Source organism: Orbicella faveolata, unplaced genomic scaffold (genome assembly GCF_042242905.1).
Source record: "Orbicella faveolata isolate gen_17 unplaced genomic scaffold, um_ofav_v1 contig_1, whole genome shotgun sequence".
NCBI lineage: Eukaryota > Metazoa > Cnidaria > Anthozoa > Scleractinia > Merulinidae > Orbicella > Orbicella faveolata.
This window is the reverse complement of record NW_028301536.1, coordinates 17,517,143-17,533,157: the sequence shown is the minus strand read 5'-3', so window position 1 is coordinate 17,533,157 and position 16,015 is coordinate 17,517,143. Positions and strand designations below refer to the sequence as shown.

Sequence of the window (16,015 nt, the reverse complement as noted above, 5' to 3'; positions counted from 1 at the left end):
GGGTTGAACGCCTAATTAGCTATATTTATCATAATCCTTAATCGTCATTTGTAATCTGCCAAGGGATTTACCCTTCACCGCGGATGAAAAAGAAATAAGTGGAAATAAATGTAATTGAATCACTAGCTAAATCACAATTAAGCCTCACGTACCAACTTCCACAATTTTACAGGGAGATGGATGAACCAGCTTTACGCCTCCTTCGTGGAGAAAATCGGGCCTTGGGAATACATTTCCTTCATTCCCTTTTTCTAATTCACACGACTTTGACCTTTCCTTTATTAGCGTGCCATCGAGCACGTGATCCCATACGTCGACACTTGACAACATTCCTTGAAAGGATTCAGAGGCCTGAAAACTACCACCGACCGAGTCTTGTTCTTGACCCAGCACTAAAGTACCACCTTGTCGTATCGTGTGACCTCTCTTGAAGTTCACACCTTCTTGCTTTAGGTCCCCGTCTTTGTAGAGTTTCCATGATCCAGACCTGCTTTCCCACGATACACAGATGTGATGCCATACACCGTCGTTAGTTGTTACTGCTGTTTGACTATGAAGATAAGCGTTGGTGCAAATCAGGTATCAAATAGTTTCCATTAATAGAGCTCTTTACCTAGTTTAGAGTTTTATAGATTAAAGGTCTAATCTACTTTTGTTACGTCTTTAATTGCATGCGTAATCTTTCAGGTGAAACGGAAAGGATGATTGTTATGCAGAAAGAGGCTTAATCGGAAAGACTATCTAGTAAGTTCCTTAGCTTGCACCTGTACTTTAGTCATTGATATTAGTTATCACCTTATCAACTCATTCATTTCTACCCTTAACAAAGTGAAACTAATGTTATTATCTTGTTGCGCTATCTGTAGTTACTGTATATATTAACTTTTGCTTTACCTCTGTGTGCCACCGATGAGAAAGTCAAAATTTCCATCGTACTCAATAAGCAGCTCGTTGTCATTGTTGCAGACAGCGTAACTAATGGGAGTCTCTTGAGTGCTACTGGAATTCATCCAGAAACATGCGGTGAACGCTGTAAAACTGCGTATGCCCGAGATTTTGACAACGGCATTGAATCCTTTGTCCGAAAAATGTATGGAAAGCGTATGAAAGTTTCACGAAGCCAAGTGAAATTCCACATCAGTGGAAACAATAGGCTTTCGAATTTTCGACGGAAGTTCTTTGAAGTGTGATTAAAAATATAACACAAATAGCGGTGATAAACATTTTAAAAACATGCATTTTATGAACTTGACTTTTCGTATGCTAGGCAACATACATTTTCAAAAGTCAGAACCGTTCAAATTTTTTGGAAAGCCATTTATAATGTATAAATGGGGCTCTGGAACCTAGACAGAAAACATCTGCAGTAGAAATTTAAGACGTTTCAAACAGAAACTGTCTGTAAAGTGACACAATGGAAAAGCTTTCCTAATAAAGTAAAAGCTTTTCACTGCTGATACTGGCATTCAGTGCTGGCTGCAACTCCTCTATAAACAAGGTCTCCTTAACCTTACAATGGTAGTCAGTCTTGCCGGACGCTAAAATGTCAAAATGGTCCCATTTGATGTTGTGACCAGCTGTTTAAACGTGATCAGCTACAGCAGAAGAGTGATCATGTTTCGAAAGGGGCTTGAAATGTTCCGTTTTCCGGTCGTGAAATCTGCGCTTCGTTTTTCCAATGTAAAAATCAGTGCAGTCCCAGCAACTAGCTTTATAAATAACTTTGGATAATTGTGATCGGTTGAGACTCCTTTGTCCGGAAAGTTGAAAGCGTAATCTGAAATTTTTAAAATAATTAAGAACCACATCAGTTTTAACATTTCAAGGCTTACCACATGTTTTTGATATTAGCAAACAGTACCGTTGGGAAAAATAAAGAAACGCGAAATAACTTTAAATTGCAAAAAGCAGTGCCCTGAGCTCTTTATCTTTTTTTCGTGTATTTGACATCGTATTAAAATCACAGCTATGCTACTAATTAAAAGGATCTGTTAGACATCCAAAGTTTTGCGAAGTTGCATGGCTTAATTACGGGTCCTGCTATCTGAGATTCTGCTGCCAATTCTTGAATTCTCACCACGACGTACCTCGCGTGGCCATTATTTTTTTTGTTGTTTTTTTTTGAAATAAAATGTACTTAACTCCTGATATAGGTATATGAAATTTCCTGCTGTTCGGAAATTGAGTTTGAAGAGTTTGAACCGCAGAGTGCGTTAGGTGTGGTCTTTAGACTTGTGGAATCGATTCGTACAGAGCGGTTCAAATTTGTTCAAGAACTGACATCCCCAGACATACGGTAAGCATGTTGAATTTGCAACCAAGTGTTGAGTTTACAGGTTGCCCAAACTAGCTGGAACTGTACTTGATTTAGCTACCTGAAGTCCTAAACGGTTTGCAAGGTGATGGCTTGAGAAGCATTGCGCCTCCTTGGCGAAGGAAATCGGACCATTCGTATACATTGGCTTCATTCCATTCATCTAGCACACATGAGGTTGATATTTCCTTAATTTGGGTAGCAGGTAACACTCGATCCCATACGTGGACATTTGATAACATCCCTTGGAAGGATTGAGATCTGTCGAAGTCACCACCGACTTAGTCTTGTTCTTGTCCCAACACCAAAGTGCCACTTTGTCTTATCGTGTGTCCTCTCTTGAAGTTCGTACCTTCTTGCTTTATGACGCCATCTTTGTAGAGTTTCCATGATCCAGAGCTCTTTTCCCAGGAAAGACAGATATGGTGCCATGCACCATCGTTAGCTGTTACGGATGTTTGCCTATTAAAAAAAAATCGATGAAAACAGACAACAGCAATTATGTCATCCGAACTCTGTTTTCGATAAAGATTTTCTCTAAATGACAGCCACGCAAATAAGTAATCTCTCGCTTCATTTAATTTGAATTGAACAAGGCCTATAGTTTTCAGCAAGCCATTACTTCGGATCTTACTGTACATCTTTTGTCGTTTGTTACATTTTTCAGAATGAAGATGACTTTGGAGGTGATTATGAGAAGAATAATTCGGAAGTAAACTCTGTCTCGTTCGTTTTCCAATTTATGATGTGTATGCAGTCAAGCATATCTGTTTACGTTTTAGACTTGAAGAAGGCGTGGAACGACATCTCAAGATCGTCAATTTAACGATCTGTGTTTGAAAGCTGGACTGCAACGACTTCCACACATAGTAATCACGGTTGCTAATATTTCGACTTGGTTTAGTCGCTGCTGTGTCAGGGGTTAGAGTGTATAAGAAATCCAGGAGAAAAATAATATGCCTTCTGCTCTTCAGGGAAGATCCCCTCTTTGGAGGAAACCTGAGCAGCCAGGTACTTTTCAAGAACCTCGAGGGAGAGAGGTTACAAAACCAAAAACTGTAAGATAACGAAATAAATCGAATTGTCAAGGTGGCAGCGACGTCAGCATAGAATGGCTCAACTCTGCAAAATGCAGTCCTTCTAGCACTTGATTCAAAATAGAAACTGTCAACAGTGTGAAAGCTGTGACACCAACCGGGAAAACAACGATTTGCTGCTATCCTACGAACTACAGCAATAACATTTAGTAACAGTTTTCACAGAAAAGCCTCGCTTTGGCTGATACGCCGCCATACTTGCTATCAGTATCGTCCTACTGATATTAGCGTAAGTCACAGCCGCCGCCTGGAAAATTTCCAGGGAGAGGCGGCTGTAATCAGCTCGTTATCACTGTTGCTTACAGCGAGACTAACAAGAGTTCCTTGAGTGTTACTTGGACTCAGCCACAGGCACACTGTAATTGCCATCAAACTGCGCATGCCTGAGATTTTGACAACGTCATTGACCCATTTTTCCGAAAAATGGAAAGCGTATGATCGCTTCACGAAGCCAAGTGAAATTCCACATCAGTGGAAACAATAGGCTTTCCAATTTTCGACGGAAATTCTTTGAGGTTTCGCTCGAAAAGAAATTCCGTTCATTTGCGTCGAATTTCTTTTGCATTACTTTTGCACAATACGGTATACCCAACCTTTCTTCTCCACCGATGACCAGTTGAAAATATCTCTCGTAGTAAATAAGCAGCTCGTTATATTCGCTTGATACTGCGTAACCGAATGGACTTCCCTCATTGTCACTCGAACTCATCCACATACACACGGTGAACGCGGTCAAACTGCGCATGCCCGAGATTTTGACAACGTCATTGACTCCTTTGTCTGGAAAGTGGAAAGCGTAATCTGAATTTTTTAAAATAATTAAGAACCGCATCAGTTTTAGCATTTTAAGGCTTACCACATGTTTTTGATATTAGCAAACAGTATCGTTGGGAATTGTCAAAAACAACATATATCACATGATGCCACACACATGCTTCTTACAAAATCAAAGCACAAAAATTGAAAGAAAATTGAACATTAAAGGCTTAGTCTAGATTGAGATGGAGAAACAACAGATCGTACATGCATGCCACACCCATGTTTTCGAACGTAACAATTTTATGGGCTTTACTTACCCATAATCTTGTGAGGCTGACAAGGAGATGGTTTAACTAGCTTTGTGCCCCCTTGACGGAGGAAATCAGCCCATTTGTATACATTTGCCACATTCCATTCATCCAGCTGACATGATGTCGACATCTCTGTGATTTGTGCAGCGGAAAGCACGTGATCCCATACGTTGACGTTTGACAACAACCCTCGAAAGGACTGAGAGGTGTCAAAGTCACCACCGACCAAGCGTTGATCTTGTCCAAGCACCAAAGTGCCACCTTGTCTTATCGTGTGACCTGTTTTTAAGGTGCCTTCGTCCTGTAGTTCGCAATCTTTATAGAATTTCGACGATCCCAATCTGTTTTCCCATGTTAAACAAATGTGGTGCCATACACCGTCAAATGCTGTCACTGAGGTAGACCTGTGGAGAAAAAGTGAACACCTACAGCATAAATGATTGATCTCGGTTTCTTCCCATGATAATTTAAGTGGAATATCCGATGCTTTCTCTGCTATTAAAATGGTGTGCAATATTGGCATCTTCTAAGGGTTATACTGAGAAATACAAACCCTCTTATTATGAGCCCAAATCTAATGATTTCCATGTGTGACGTCTGCTACCGACGATTACGCTGATACCCATGACATGTTACCGTGAAACTGAAAGATGAACGACATAAGGAAGGGGTGGGGATTGTATGTAGAGACTGCTGTAAACGGGATCACCATTTTGTAGACACCCTATTTTAATTCAGTAAAGTACTTTACCTTTGTGTTCCACCGATGAGAAAATCAAAATGTCTGTTGTATTCGATAAGCAGCTCGTTATCACTATTTCCTACAGCGTAACTAACAAGAGATCCTTGTGTGGTGCTTGGTGCCATCAAACTGCACATGCCTGAGATTTTGACAACGTCATTGACTCCTTTTTTCGAAAAATGGAAAGCGCATGATCGCTTCACGAAGCCAAGTGAAATTCCACATCAGTGGAAACAATAGGCTTTCCAATTTTCGACGGAAATTCTTTGAGGTTTCGCTCGAAAAGAAATTCCGTTCATTTGCGTCGAATTTCTTTTGCATTACTTTTGCACAATACTGTATACCAACCTTTTTTCTCCACCGATGAACAGCCGAAAATATCTCTCGTAGTAAATAAGCAGCTCGTTATATTCGCTTGATACTGCGTAACTGAATGGACTTCCCTCATTGTCACTCGAACTCATCCACATACACACGGTAAATGCCGTCAAACTGCGCATGCCTGATATTTTGACAACGTCATTGACTCCTTTGTCCGGAAAATTGAAAGCGTAGTCTAGATTAACAAAGAAAAGTAAGTAATACATTAGTTAACATGGTACGTTTTAACTTGCATTTTTTCATACATAACGTAGATACTTACACAAACAAACGAATCAGTTTCAGGTTTGAAAGAACTCGTTAGCCTTGCATATGACTAGGTTTCCGGGAATTAACTTTGTAATTACTGCTGCTTATTAATGTTAAATATGTTTTTTTTTTACTGTTTATATGCCAGTGTTTGTACAGATATTCAAGTTAAGAAGAGAGGGGAATTGAAACAATATCGCCATCATGCGATTTTTTTTTCGCAATTACACGTTATGTCTGTGACCATACGAGTGATTAGCAAACTCGTAAGGCCGCGTGGTAGGAGTCCAATTTGTGTAGTCACGAGTATGATCGCAGAGAGAACTGGACGACACGACGTTCTGTTACCTGTAACCATAATTACTGAGAAAAAAAATAATGCATGGAAATATTAGACAAAGAGAAGCTTCTTTAGGATTTGTCTTCTCAATGATAAACTTCTTTGAGAAAAAAAAAAAACGTCTCTCAAAGGTTTGGAATATATACTGGATATGTAACGATTTCCAGTGGTATTCCATCGAATAATACATAATGTGATACCGTCGAATATACAACGGCTTTCCTGCTTTCTGACTGGCTGTATTTTTAAAAGCATGGTATAAAGAGAAGTATTCGCGCGAGCACTGAGGCAAGTTTTATCGTCAGACTATTTGGTGAAAAATATGGCGTGCTGAAAGCTTATCAAATTAGAGTATTTTGTTATAGTTATAAGGACAAATATTAAAAACGCACATACCCTTTTCTATTGGCTCACAGGTAAATGGTTCAACAAGACGTATTTCTCCTTCGTGGAGAATATCGACCCAGTTATATACGTTTCCATCGTCTTCTTCATTTAGGACGCATGTTGCTGACATTTCCTTGATTTTAGTGGAAGTAAGTACATGATCCCATACGTGGACGCCTGATAGCTTTCCTTGAAATGATTGAGAAGTATCAAAGTCACCACCGACCGAGTCTTGTTCTTGCCCAAACGCCATAGTACCACCTTGTCTTATGGTGTGATCCCTCTTTAAGTTCGTGCCCTCCTTAGTCAGGCCTCCATCTTTGTAGAATTTCCATGATCCTAAACTGCTCTCCCACGATAAACAGATGTGGTGCCATTCAACGTCGCTAGCTGCAGCTGAAGTTTCCCTGTACGGAGAAAGTATCTAGTCAACTCGAACATAAGTAGTGAAATTAACCCCGCTGAGTCCAAACTTTTCTGCAAACAGGCAAACTTTTCAATCAGTTTTTTACCACTAAGCTGCTGTTATTCCTGGTTAGGGTTGAAGTATTACCGGCCACTTAATTATTCGACATCAACAGGGCTCATGGGACAAAACTCCAACGAACAACATACGAGAATCTTGTTCCGAAATTGGCCAATCACAGCGCGTGTTATATGGCTTTACACTGTATGATCATCAATCATCTTAATGCTGTTGTTGACGAGTTCACTTCGAGTCTACAAACCATCAACTTCTTAGAAATTATTTTAAGGCGTCTCTTTGTATGACAGGTAATTTTCATTTTATCACTAACCAGTATGTGTGTGCTTGTTAACGCAGGTTCAATTTCAATAAAGCCGTTCTAAATTAGTGAAACCTGTAGTGTTTGTACAACCGATAACAGAAGAGAAATTTATATTTTCCAGTATTAGTATTGAAAAACTGATGCGCGCGCCAAACAACTTCAATTTTAAATGACAATTCAATCCGAGCGATCTTTTTCAGGCGCCAAGTTTAATATTACGTCAAGAAACCGTTATTTGAAGTAAATTTGAAGTAAATTTTAGTAGGAATTCTCCTAAAAAAATTAGATTATTCGCTCTAGATTTCTATGAGGTGATAGTTGATGGGGCCGAAGGCCGAATCAACTATCACCTCATAGAAATCTAGAGCGAATAATCTAATTGCTAATTAGTATCTTTTTTAATATCTGGTATTGCCGCTTTTCATGTGACGTCATCATTTTCCAAAATAAGAAATTACCAATCCTTCTGAAGTTTTGTTTCATCAGATGTAAGACCCTTTATAATAACTTGACGTTTTGCAACGTTTAAGCTCGACAGGGTTCCTCATTTTGAAATAGGGCACGTGTAAATTTCCAAGTTTATGCGTTGTGTGACATTAAAATGGCGGCCCGATAAGGCTCTCGAGTAGTCAAAAAGGTGAGTTATTGCTCAGGTTTTTGCTAACTAAACAGTTGTTGCTGTATAAAAAACGTTAATTTCAATTTTTCGGAGCTCTAGAGTAATAACTTTTCGATTCAATGGCAAAACTCGATGACAGATGTTTCTGCTACTTTACGGCCGCCATGTTTGTGTCCCTCCGAGGGGCACAAACATGGCGACTTCATACAAAGCTCTATAAATTTGAGTGAAACACTTCTCCGAATAACGGGAGAATGAAAAACTGCACAGACCTAAATCTTGGCGAGGTTGTTTATATGTCAATCATCTTTCATATCCCAGCTTCTTGACTAAATTTATTGAATGGTTATGATTTTTATTTTTGATGGCGTGATACTGCAAACCAGCCATACCAAACTGGGTTGTCAACGAGTAACCTGGAATATCTGCATATCGCATTATACATTGTGTTTGTGTCAGTTACAAATATCTACTTTACCTTTGTGTGTCACCGATGAGAAAGTCAAAATATCTGTCGTATTCGATAAGCAGCTCGTTATAACTGTTGCTTACAGCGTAACTAATAAGAGTTCCTTGAGTTTTACTTGAACTCATCCACAGGCATACAGTAAACGCAGTTAAACTGCGCATGCCTGGTATTTGACAGAGAAACAGAAGTAATGCATTAGTGTACACGGTACGTACTAAGAGGTTTTTTTTTCAAACACAGTTAGTTCAAAGAGCAAGCGAAAAAGGGAAGAACGCATCAAGAAGAAGAAAGAACGCATTAGTTTTAGTAAGTAGCAATCTTTCACACCACGCACTTTTTAGCGCGTTGTCCGGTCTTCGGTGATTGCCTGTCTTTTCGTCTTCGTCGGCTATCATCACTCATTGTCTTTTCCAGCCTTTTCGTGTTTTCCCTGGCTTACGTATCTTTTCCCTATGGCAAAAGCAACGCTCTTAAACCATCCAACAGGGGTCTGTGTTTTCTCCTCCAACGTAACCATCATGCCTCCGTTTTTATTGCTTGTACTTTTTTGGGACCAAAATTTTAGCATACGCGCATAGTTCGTGTGCCAGAAGTAATTTGGCACCTGAATACAACATATTCAGTAACTGGTTAGGTGAAACTTAAGGTTACAGTATACCTTCGGGTCGGCAATTTTCTTCAAATTTGGATTTTTGGGTCAAAGTAGTGGTCGAAGAATAATCTCTAATTTCTGAAAAAAATTTTTGAAAAAGGCTAAATATAAACGGAGAAATGGCGGTTTTACGTTTTCACCGGAAGTAAAAGTTTACCTCTTGATTGACAGCTCTATGGTGCGTATGCAATCAACCGAGACGTATTCGCGGGAATTGCCTGTATGGATGTCACGAATTGACTACTCAGTTGATCAGCATTGTTGTTCTGACTACCCAGCATTTTTGGTATTAGGTGTAACTCTATTAAGTCATAAGTAGACATAGACCACGTTGAAGCCATGGACCAGTTCGAAAAAGCGAAAACAGCGAAGAACGAATGAAAATACATCAAGGAGTGAAGAAGCGAAAGTTCGCCGCGAGGATGAACCTATAGCTATCGTATAAGGCGGGCAAAATATTCATGGTAAGAGAAAAGAAAGGTTCTGTAAAAATTTCGGAACTTGACAGCAATAACAGGGATGTTGACAGAGACTCTTCTGATGAGTACGATATTGACGAATCGCCGGACTCATTGAAACCATTTGAAATATTATCCATGCACAGTTGACCACACACAGTTGCTCCCCGCGCTTTCTTTTGTTTGTTTTCCTCGCTCAGCCACTCTGGCGTTCGTATCCTTTTTAGTCTTCCCCATTTTGCCAGACCACTGAGCTTCAAGAAAAACCGAGCTACAGAAAAATTACCTCTCCGCCTTCGGTTCCTTGAGCGCATTGCGAAACACAAGAGTTTTTTAGAGATTCGCGCGTAAATTTCACCAGGAGGTTAACGGTAGTAAACTTTCCCTGCACTGATTGGCTCAGTTATCTGAGAACCCAGTTGAAGGCGTTTGTGAGCGGAGTTTGTTTGCGAAGCAGAAAATTTTTCTTAGCGCTGTTTTCTCGAATAAATTTTCTCACTTGAAGCAGACACTTTAAAGAGTTCTCTCAAAGGAAATTTGTTCAATTGCCCTCAAATTTGGACAGTAGCTAGCTTAACATATAAACTAAAAAAGCGTGTCTGGGAATTGTTAATTTCGAACTACCTTTTCTTCGAGAGCGATTTTTGTACGATTACTCCACATTTTTTTAATCCTATTTCGAAAATGTTCTGTAACTTTTTACTGCAATTGAATATGCCAAAACGCAGACACGTTTTTTAAGCGCTTTGGGCCCTGAAGCCGAGGAAAAAATTACATTGGCGAAAAACGAAATTCGCTTTGACTTGTAGCTTTCGAAAGGTGATTCGGTCGCTCTCATTTAGTGGTCGTGAAAAATTCGACAATTCATTTTATTTCACAATTCTTGGTATAGTTTGATAGCCAGCTCTATAAGCTTTAATTTGATATAGGGGTTTAGGTATCTAAAGCTTAAACTGCACGCGCTACATCCCTTGCACGCGAGACACCCCTGAAGGTATACTGTAACCTTAAGAGCAAAATGCCCACAAAAATCAAAAATAGCTCCGTAAGGCTTGAAAAACAGAATTTGCCCTACTGTTGCACATAAGTAGGGCTTAGTAAAAGTGAAAACGCTATGTAGTTTTTTTTTCTTCAAATATCTCGGTATTTCCAAGAAAAACAACTCTCTCGAGATGAAATTCAACCGAAATGCTTTCATTAGAGAGGTGTTGAATTTTCTGAAGGCAGCCGCAGAAGAAGATAATTTTGATGGATTTAAAATCGATCCCAATTCCATTGAACAAGTTTTTCCTGCACCCACGGACACTTCAAGGACCAAAGGTAAAACATTTTGTTGTTATTTTTATGTCACATTAAGATAATTTAAATGTATAAACAACCGCGGAATAATGCACTGTAACTGGTTATTCATTCCCGATATCTTCGCGATTCATCTCGAGTTCTAACAGGGCTGAAAATCGACCATTTTCATTCGATTGCTGTGTCGCAAATATTGAGCGCAGAAACGTTGGAATACAACCAGTTTATTGCAGAACTATTTCTTACCCAAAAAAGCACAATTTCAAGAATATTGGATTAATCAAATTATTGGGCGGTAAACAAAACCAGAGTATTCTGCAACGTTGAGTTAGTCGGTGAAAAGAATTGTCATTTTGACCATGTGCCATATCTCAGAATTCCAAAAGATTTTAGATTCTAACTATACTAGGACATTTTGTGAACATTTGCTCTTAAGACCTGTTGTAAACTTTTACTTACCTGCTCCAAACATTTTACAAGGAGATGGTTTAACGAGCGTTGTTCCCCCTTCACGGACGAAATCCAGCCATTTGTATACTTTCCGATCGCTAGCTTCATCCGACAGACAAGATTTTGACATATGCTCGATTTGTGAATCAGTGAGAAGTTGATTCCATAAGTTGACATTTGACAACATTCCTTGGAAGGATTGAGATGAGTCAAAGTCACCACCGACCGAGTCTTGTTCTTGTCCCAGTATAATGGTACCGCCTTGTCTTATCGTGTGACCTCTCTTGAACTTTGATCCCTGCGATTTGAGGTCGCCATTTTTGTAGAATTTCCATCATCCTGAGCTGCTTTCCCACGAAAGACAGATGTGGTGCCATTGGCCGTTAAAGGCGGTAACTGATGCAGTCCTGTGGATACAGTGGAAGCTCTCTTAACGAACACTCTCGTAAGCGGACAGCTCTACCTACGACCGCCTTAACTACAAACTCGGCATTTATTCATTTCCGTAAGCGGACATTCCCGTAGGCGGCCACGGACACTTTGAGGGCTTACGACTTAGACTTTTCCTTTTTTTTTAAGCTCCCGCTAGCGGACGCCCGAAGGAAATCCCATGTATACCGTATAGTATTGCTGTTTATACTGCAGTTAGAATCTGTATATCGCATAGTACGTCAGTTATCTGAAACCATTCTCGTAAGCGGCCAGCTCCAGTTACGGACACCTTTATCGCGTCTCGAAAGTGTCCGCTTACGAAAGCTTCCACTGTAGTTATCATCCATCTAAAAACTTAGTATTAAATATGATCAAGTAATCGTTAACTCTGGGTTTAATAATAATATGTAGATTTAGCCAAGCCTAAAAGCGGAGCTCTTGGACCGGGTTGTTCAAAGCCCCATTAAGCTAACCTTGGATAAGCCAAAATTTTGATTTGAGCTTTGGTTCGGTTTGCTGTTTATGTTGTTTGGCCTTCCGTTTTGAGTTTGAACAATCTCAAATAACACAGAACAAAAGCAGTGAAAAACAAGAAAAGAAATACAAGAAAAGTTTATACTTTGGTTAACTCTTGATCCTGTGTTAGCGTTAACCGGCTTCCGAACAACCCGACCCTGATTACAACAAGTTAACCTAACATGAGCCAATTGGTCAGCGGTCAACTTAAAAAACACGTGACCTCGATGAGCTGTAAACTTGAGCTCGCGATATGGTCACGTGATACTGGTCAGTGGATGCCTTATTTAAACAGGTGTCAATTGACCATAACATGTATGTCCAAAACCACAGAAGTACGCTGTAACCAAGGCTGCATGCCTCTGTCAACCTATTAGCTGGGGTGTGGCCGCCATCTCGCGCAACTCCGTCGTCGCCGCCGTCGCCACCGTCGTGCCTACGCGCCCACGAGCAATACGGCTTGCTATGATAATCATGAAGCATGAAGCAATTTCTTTCCTATATGAGTATGGGGCTCCGCTTGGCTGCCCTTCGCGCCTCCGCGAGCTCCGCTATGAGCTCATTATCTGACATGTATATATAGTTCACCTTTGTGAGCCTCCGATGAAGAAGTCAAAAGATCCGCTATACTCGATGAGCAGCTCGTTGTAACTATTTCCCACAGCGTAACTGAATGGAGTTCCTTGAGTGTTAGTCGAATTCATCCAGAGGCACACAGTGAATGCCGTCAAACTACTTCTCATGTTTGATATTTTGATGGCATCGGTAACTCCTTTGCTTGAAAAATGGAAGGCATTGTCTGAAGAGAAAAGAAAACCATAAAGCATCAATTAAAACGTTTTCTTCTTTGACCTTCCAGCTAAACAAGGCATCTTTTCCATAACGTTGATGCCCTTAATCTGGGGAAGATTTTACGAAAGGTACGGTGATGCAAATGTCGATAATACATGCACGTTTATTTTTTGTTTACCCAGGTTTGGCATTTTTAACCTGATTTACTCATTTTTGGCTCAAAGTAGTTTTACTCCCCTCAAATTAATGTCTGTTCTTTATCAGGAAACTTTCGCACATAGTTTTTCCCAGAATTATAGTAGTTTTTTTTAAATGCATGTGCTGTATTTTGTTCTTATGAGGGCTCGCAAAACACTACTACCTCGTAGCAGTAAAGCTCGAGAATATTTATTTTATTTTTCAGTTTCCTCCCCTAAGCCTTCCTCTCCCCTCTCCAACCTTGAACTGAATCGTAAATTCTTGATTTAGGTCCTAATTTACATCTCCACCAAAGTTCTTGCTACTAGTCCTTATGTCACGTACCAGTTCCCAACGGCTTACAAGGAGACTCTTTTACAAGCCGGGCTTGAGCTTCTTGCAGGAAACTGCGCCAGCCGCATACGTTTCCAGCATTCCATTCATCCAGCAGACATGAAGTTGACATCATCTCGATTCGTGTATCAGACAGCTTGTGATCCCATACGTTGACATTTGATAGCATTCCTTTAAATGATTGATCAGCGTCAAAACCACCACCGACCGAGTCTTGTTTTTGTCCTAACACCAAAGAGCCGCCTCCTCTTACCGTAAAGCCTCTCTTGAAGTCCGTGCCTTGTTGTTTGATCTCACCATCTTTGTAGAACTTCCATGATCCCGAACTGCGTTCCCACGATAAACAGATGTGGTGCCACACGCCATTGTTAGGCGACACTGTTGTGTCCCTGAAGAAGAAATTTTCAGTTTATGTTCCTCGTGTATCTCATATGTCATATCATTCGCTAAATTCAAGGTATTATTAATTTTTTTCCAACTTGTATTGTAACTAATCAAGTCTCTAGCACGCTTACAGTCAAACATATTCTCGTGTCTCTCTCGTTAACAAACGGCTTTTTAACATTTTCTCAAGTCAGTTGCACGCATAGAGTCGAAAAGTTTCTCGCGTTTCTCTTTTATAAATTAATAACTGTCGTGTTAATGCCTACTGACTGTACGATCACTTGATTTAAGGCACTCTACAACAAAGGAAGGTATCGCTTATGCCACCAAGCGTTGTGAAATGTCAATTCATGCTTCGTCAGTTCATGTTGCGCCGTATTGAAACAAATGCCGTAAAATTCTCATCTATTAACAGCTACGTACGAACAGAAACTTTTCTTTAAATTAAAATTGAGTACTCTGTACATTTTCAACAAGAGGGTATTAAAAGGAACGCTTTCTCAAATTTAAATTGAAAACTCGACCAACGCACTGAGATAATTATTGTTAGAGAAGACTAACATAGCAGTGCTTCATGAAGTACAAACAGTTTACAGTATCTGATTAGCTTTCTTGCCGACCACTGACAACACGTTCTAGACACGAAGAGCTCCCCATGTGACAGCAACATAGCTTTAAACTGGAACAAATAATTTAATTTGATGTTTTAAGAACAGTTTTTACGAATTTCCGTCTTTAATTTCGTAAAAAAAGAGCTCAGTCGTACCAACTTTATACAACGTTTTTTGCTCCCCGTAAGTAACGAGCCCCAAAGACTGCGAATTCTGAAAGTAACGAGGGTCGTTAATTTCGGAAGTTTACGGTATGTACATAATGGTAGAGAAATTTCGTTAGGAATAAAATGTTCTTCGAACTTCCGTAGACCCAAAGCGAATATTGGAACGAAATTTTCCAAGGTTTCGCGAAATTTCGTCCGAACGTTTCAAGAAGCCAAGCGAAATTCCACATCAATGGAAACAAAAGGCTTTAGAATTTTCGACGAAAGTTCTTTGAAGTTTTGTTCGAAACGAAATTTTGTTAATTTTCGTCGAATTGCATTACTTTTGTACAATCATGTCTACTCAACTTTTTCTCTCCACGAATGAAGAGCTGAAAATATCTCTCGTAGTAAATAAGCAGCTCGTTATTTTCGCTTGATACTGCGTAACTGAATGGACTTCCCTCATTGTCACTCGAACTCATCCATATCCACACGGTGAAGGCCGTCAAACTGCGCATGCCTGTTACTTTGACGAAGTCGTCTTCTCCTTTGTTTGAAAAATGTAAAGCTTTGTCTAAAGTGACAAGGAAAAATTAGAAATCCGTCAGGTCAAATCGTCCACAAAAATATACACCTTTCTAAACGTAAATAAGTATGGAGTTTTAATAGACAACAGTAATAAAGATAGTAGCAAAATACCCGAGCATGCATCTGATGCAATGATAGATGCGCTTTGGTGAAGATCAATCGTATCATCTGACAAGTGAAATACATTACCAGTCACCGGCAGGCCAACGCAGTCCTTTCGTATCACATCAAAATCTGTTCTCTTTTCGCTCCATATGTTCACGTGGGATATTTCGCCCACGAAAGCCTTTGCCTCGATAAACTGTTTCTGGGACTGCTGTCGTTGTCCAAGTACAAGATATCCGCCCCCTTGCAGTGATGTTTGGGCGGAAATCAGGGGACCGATAGTACGCGCTCCTTCCCGGATTGTCAAATGGCCAGTAGTCGATTCCCACTCGATCCAAAGGAAATGCCAGTTGCCGTCGTTTAGATCCCAGTCCGTTTCATCGCCCTGTGGAGAACCTTTGAGGATCACCCTTACGCTGGGATGTGTCTTGATGACTAGTTCGTTTGGCTGACTTTGAGTGGCGTATGATACAGCTGTCCCTTCACTGTCTTGCTGAGTTCTCATCCAGAAGGAGATAGTCATCGTTGTCAGCTTAGGAAAGGTAGTAGACATAGATACATGGGACTTTCTTCTGAGGAAGAGCTTGTAGTT

General features: G+C 40.1%; 1 protein-coding gene and 1 pseudogene across 1 annotated transcript; both read right to left on the bottom strand.

Moving 5' to 3' along the window:
* LOC110045791 (uncharacterized) overlaps positions 1 to 15,949 on the bottom strand; it is a 37,902-nt pseudogene extending 21,953 nt beyond the window's left edge.
* On the bottom strand, positions 4,480 to 6,211 carry LOC149118272 (neuronal pentraxin-2-like). The gene is made up of 4 exons (XM_089283212.1): positions 6,202 to 6,211; positions 5,572 to 5,779; positions 5,233 to 5,352; positions 4,480 to 4,885 (listed from the first exon to the last, which is right to left on the bottom strand). Exons 1-4 carry the CDS (start codon positions 6,209 to 6,211, stop codon positions 4,480 to 4,482), a joined length of 744 nt encoding a protein of 247 aa, XP_089139338.1.
* Positions 15,950 to 16,015: the final 66 nt, after the last annotated feature.

Coding starts and splice junctions, on each gene's coding strand:
- LOC149118272 (XM_089283212.1), bottom strand. Junction 5,353..5,571: donor TTCATCGGTGGAGAAAAAAG/GTTGGTATACAG, acceptor AGGCATGTGCAG/TTTGATGGCACCAAGCACCA. Junction 4,886..5,232: donor CTCATCGGTGGAACACAAAG/GTAAAGTACTTT, acceptor TTTTCTCCACAG/GTCTACCTCAGTGACAGCAT.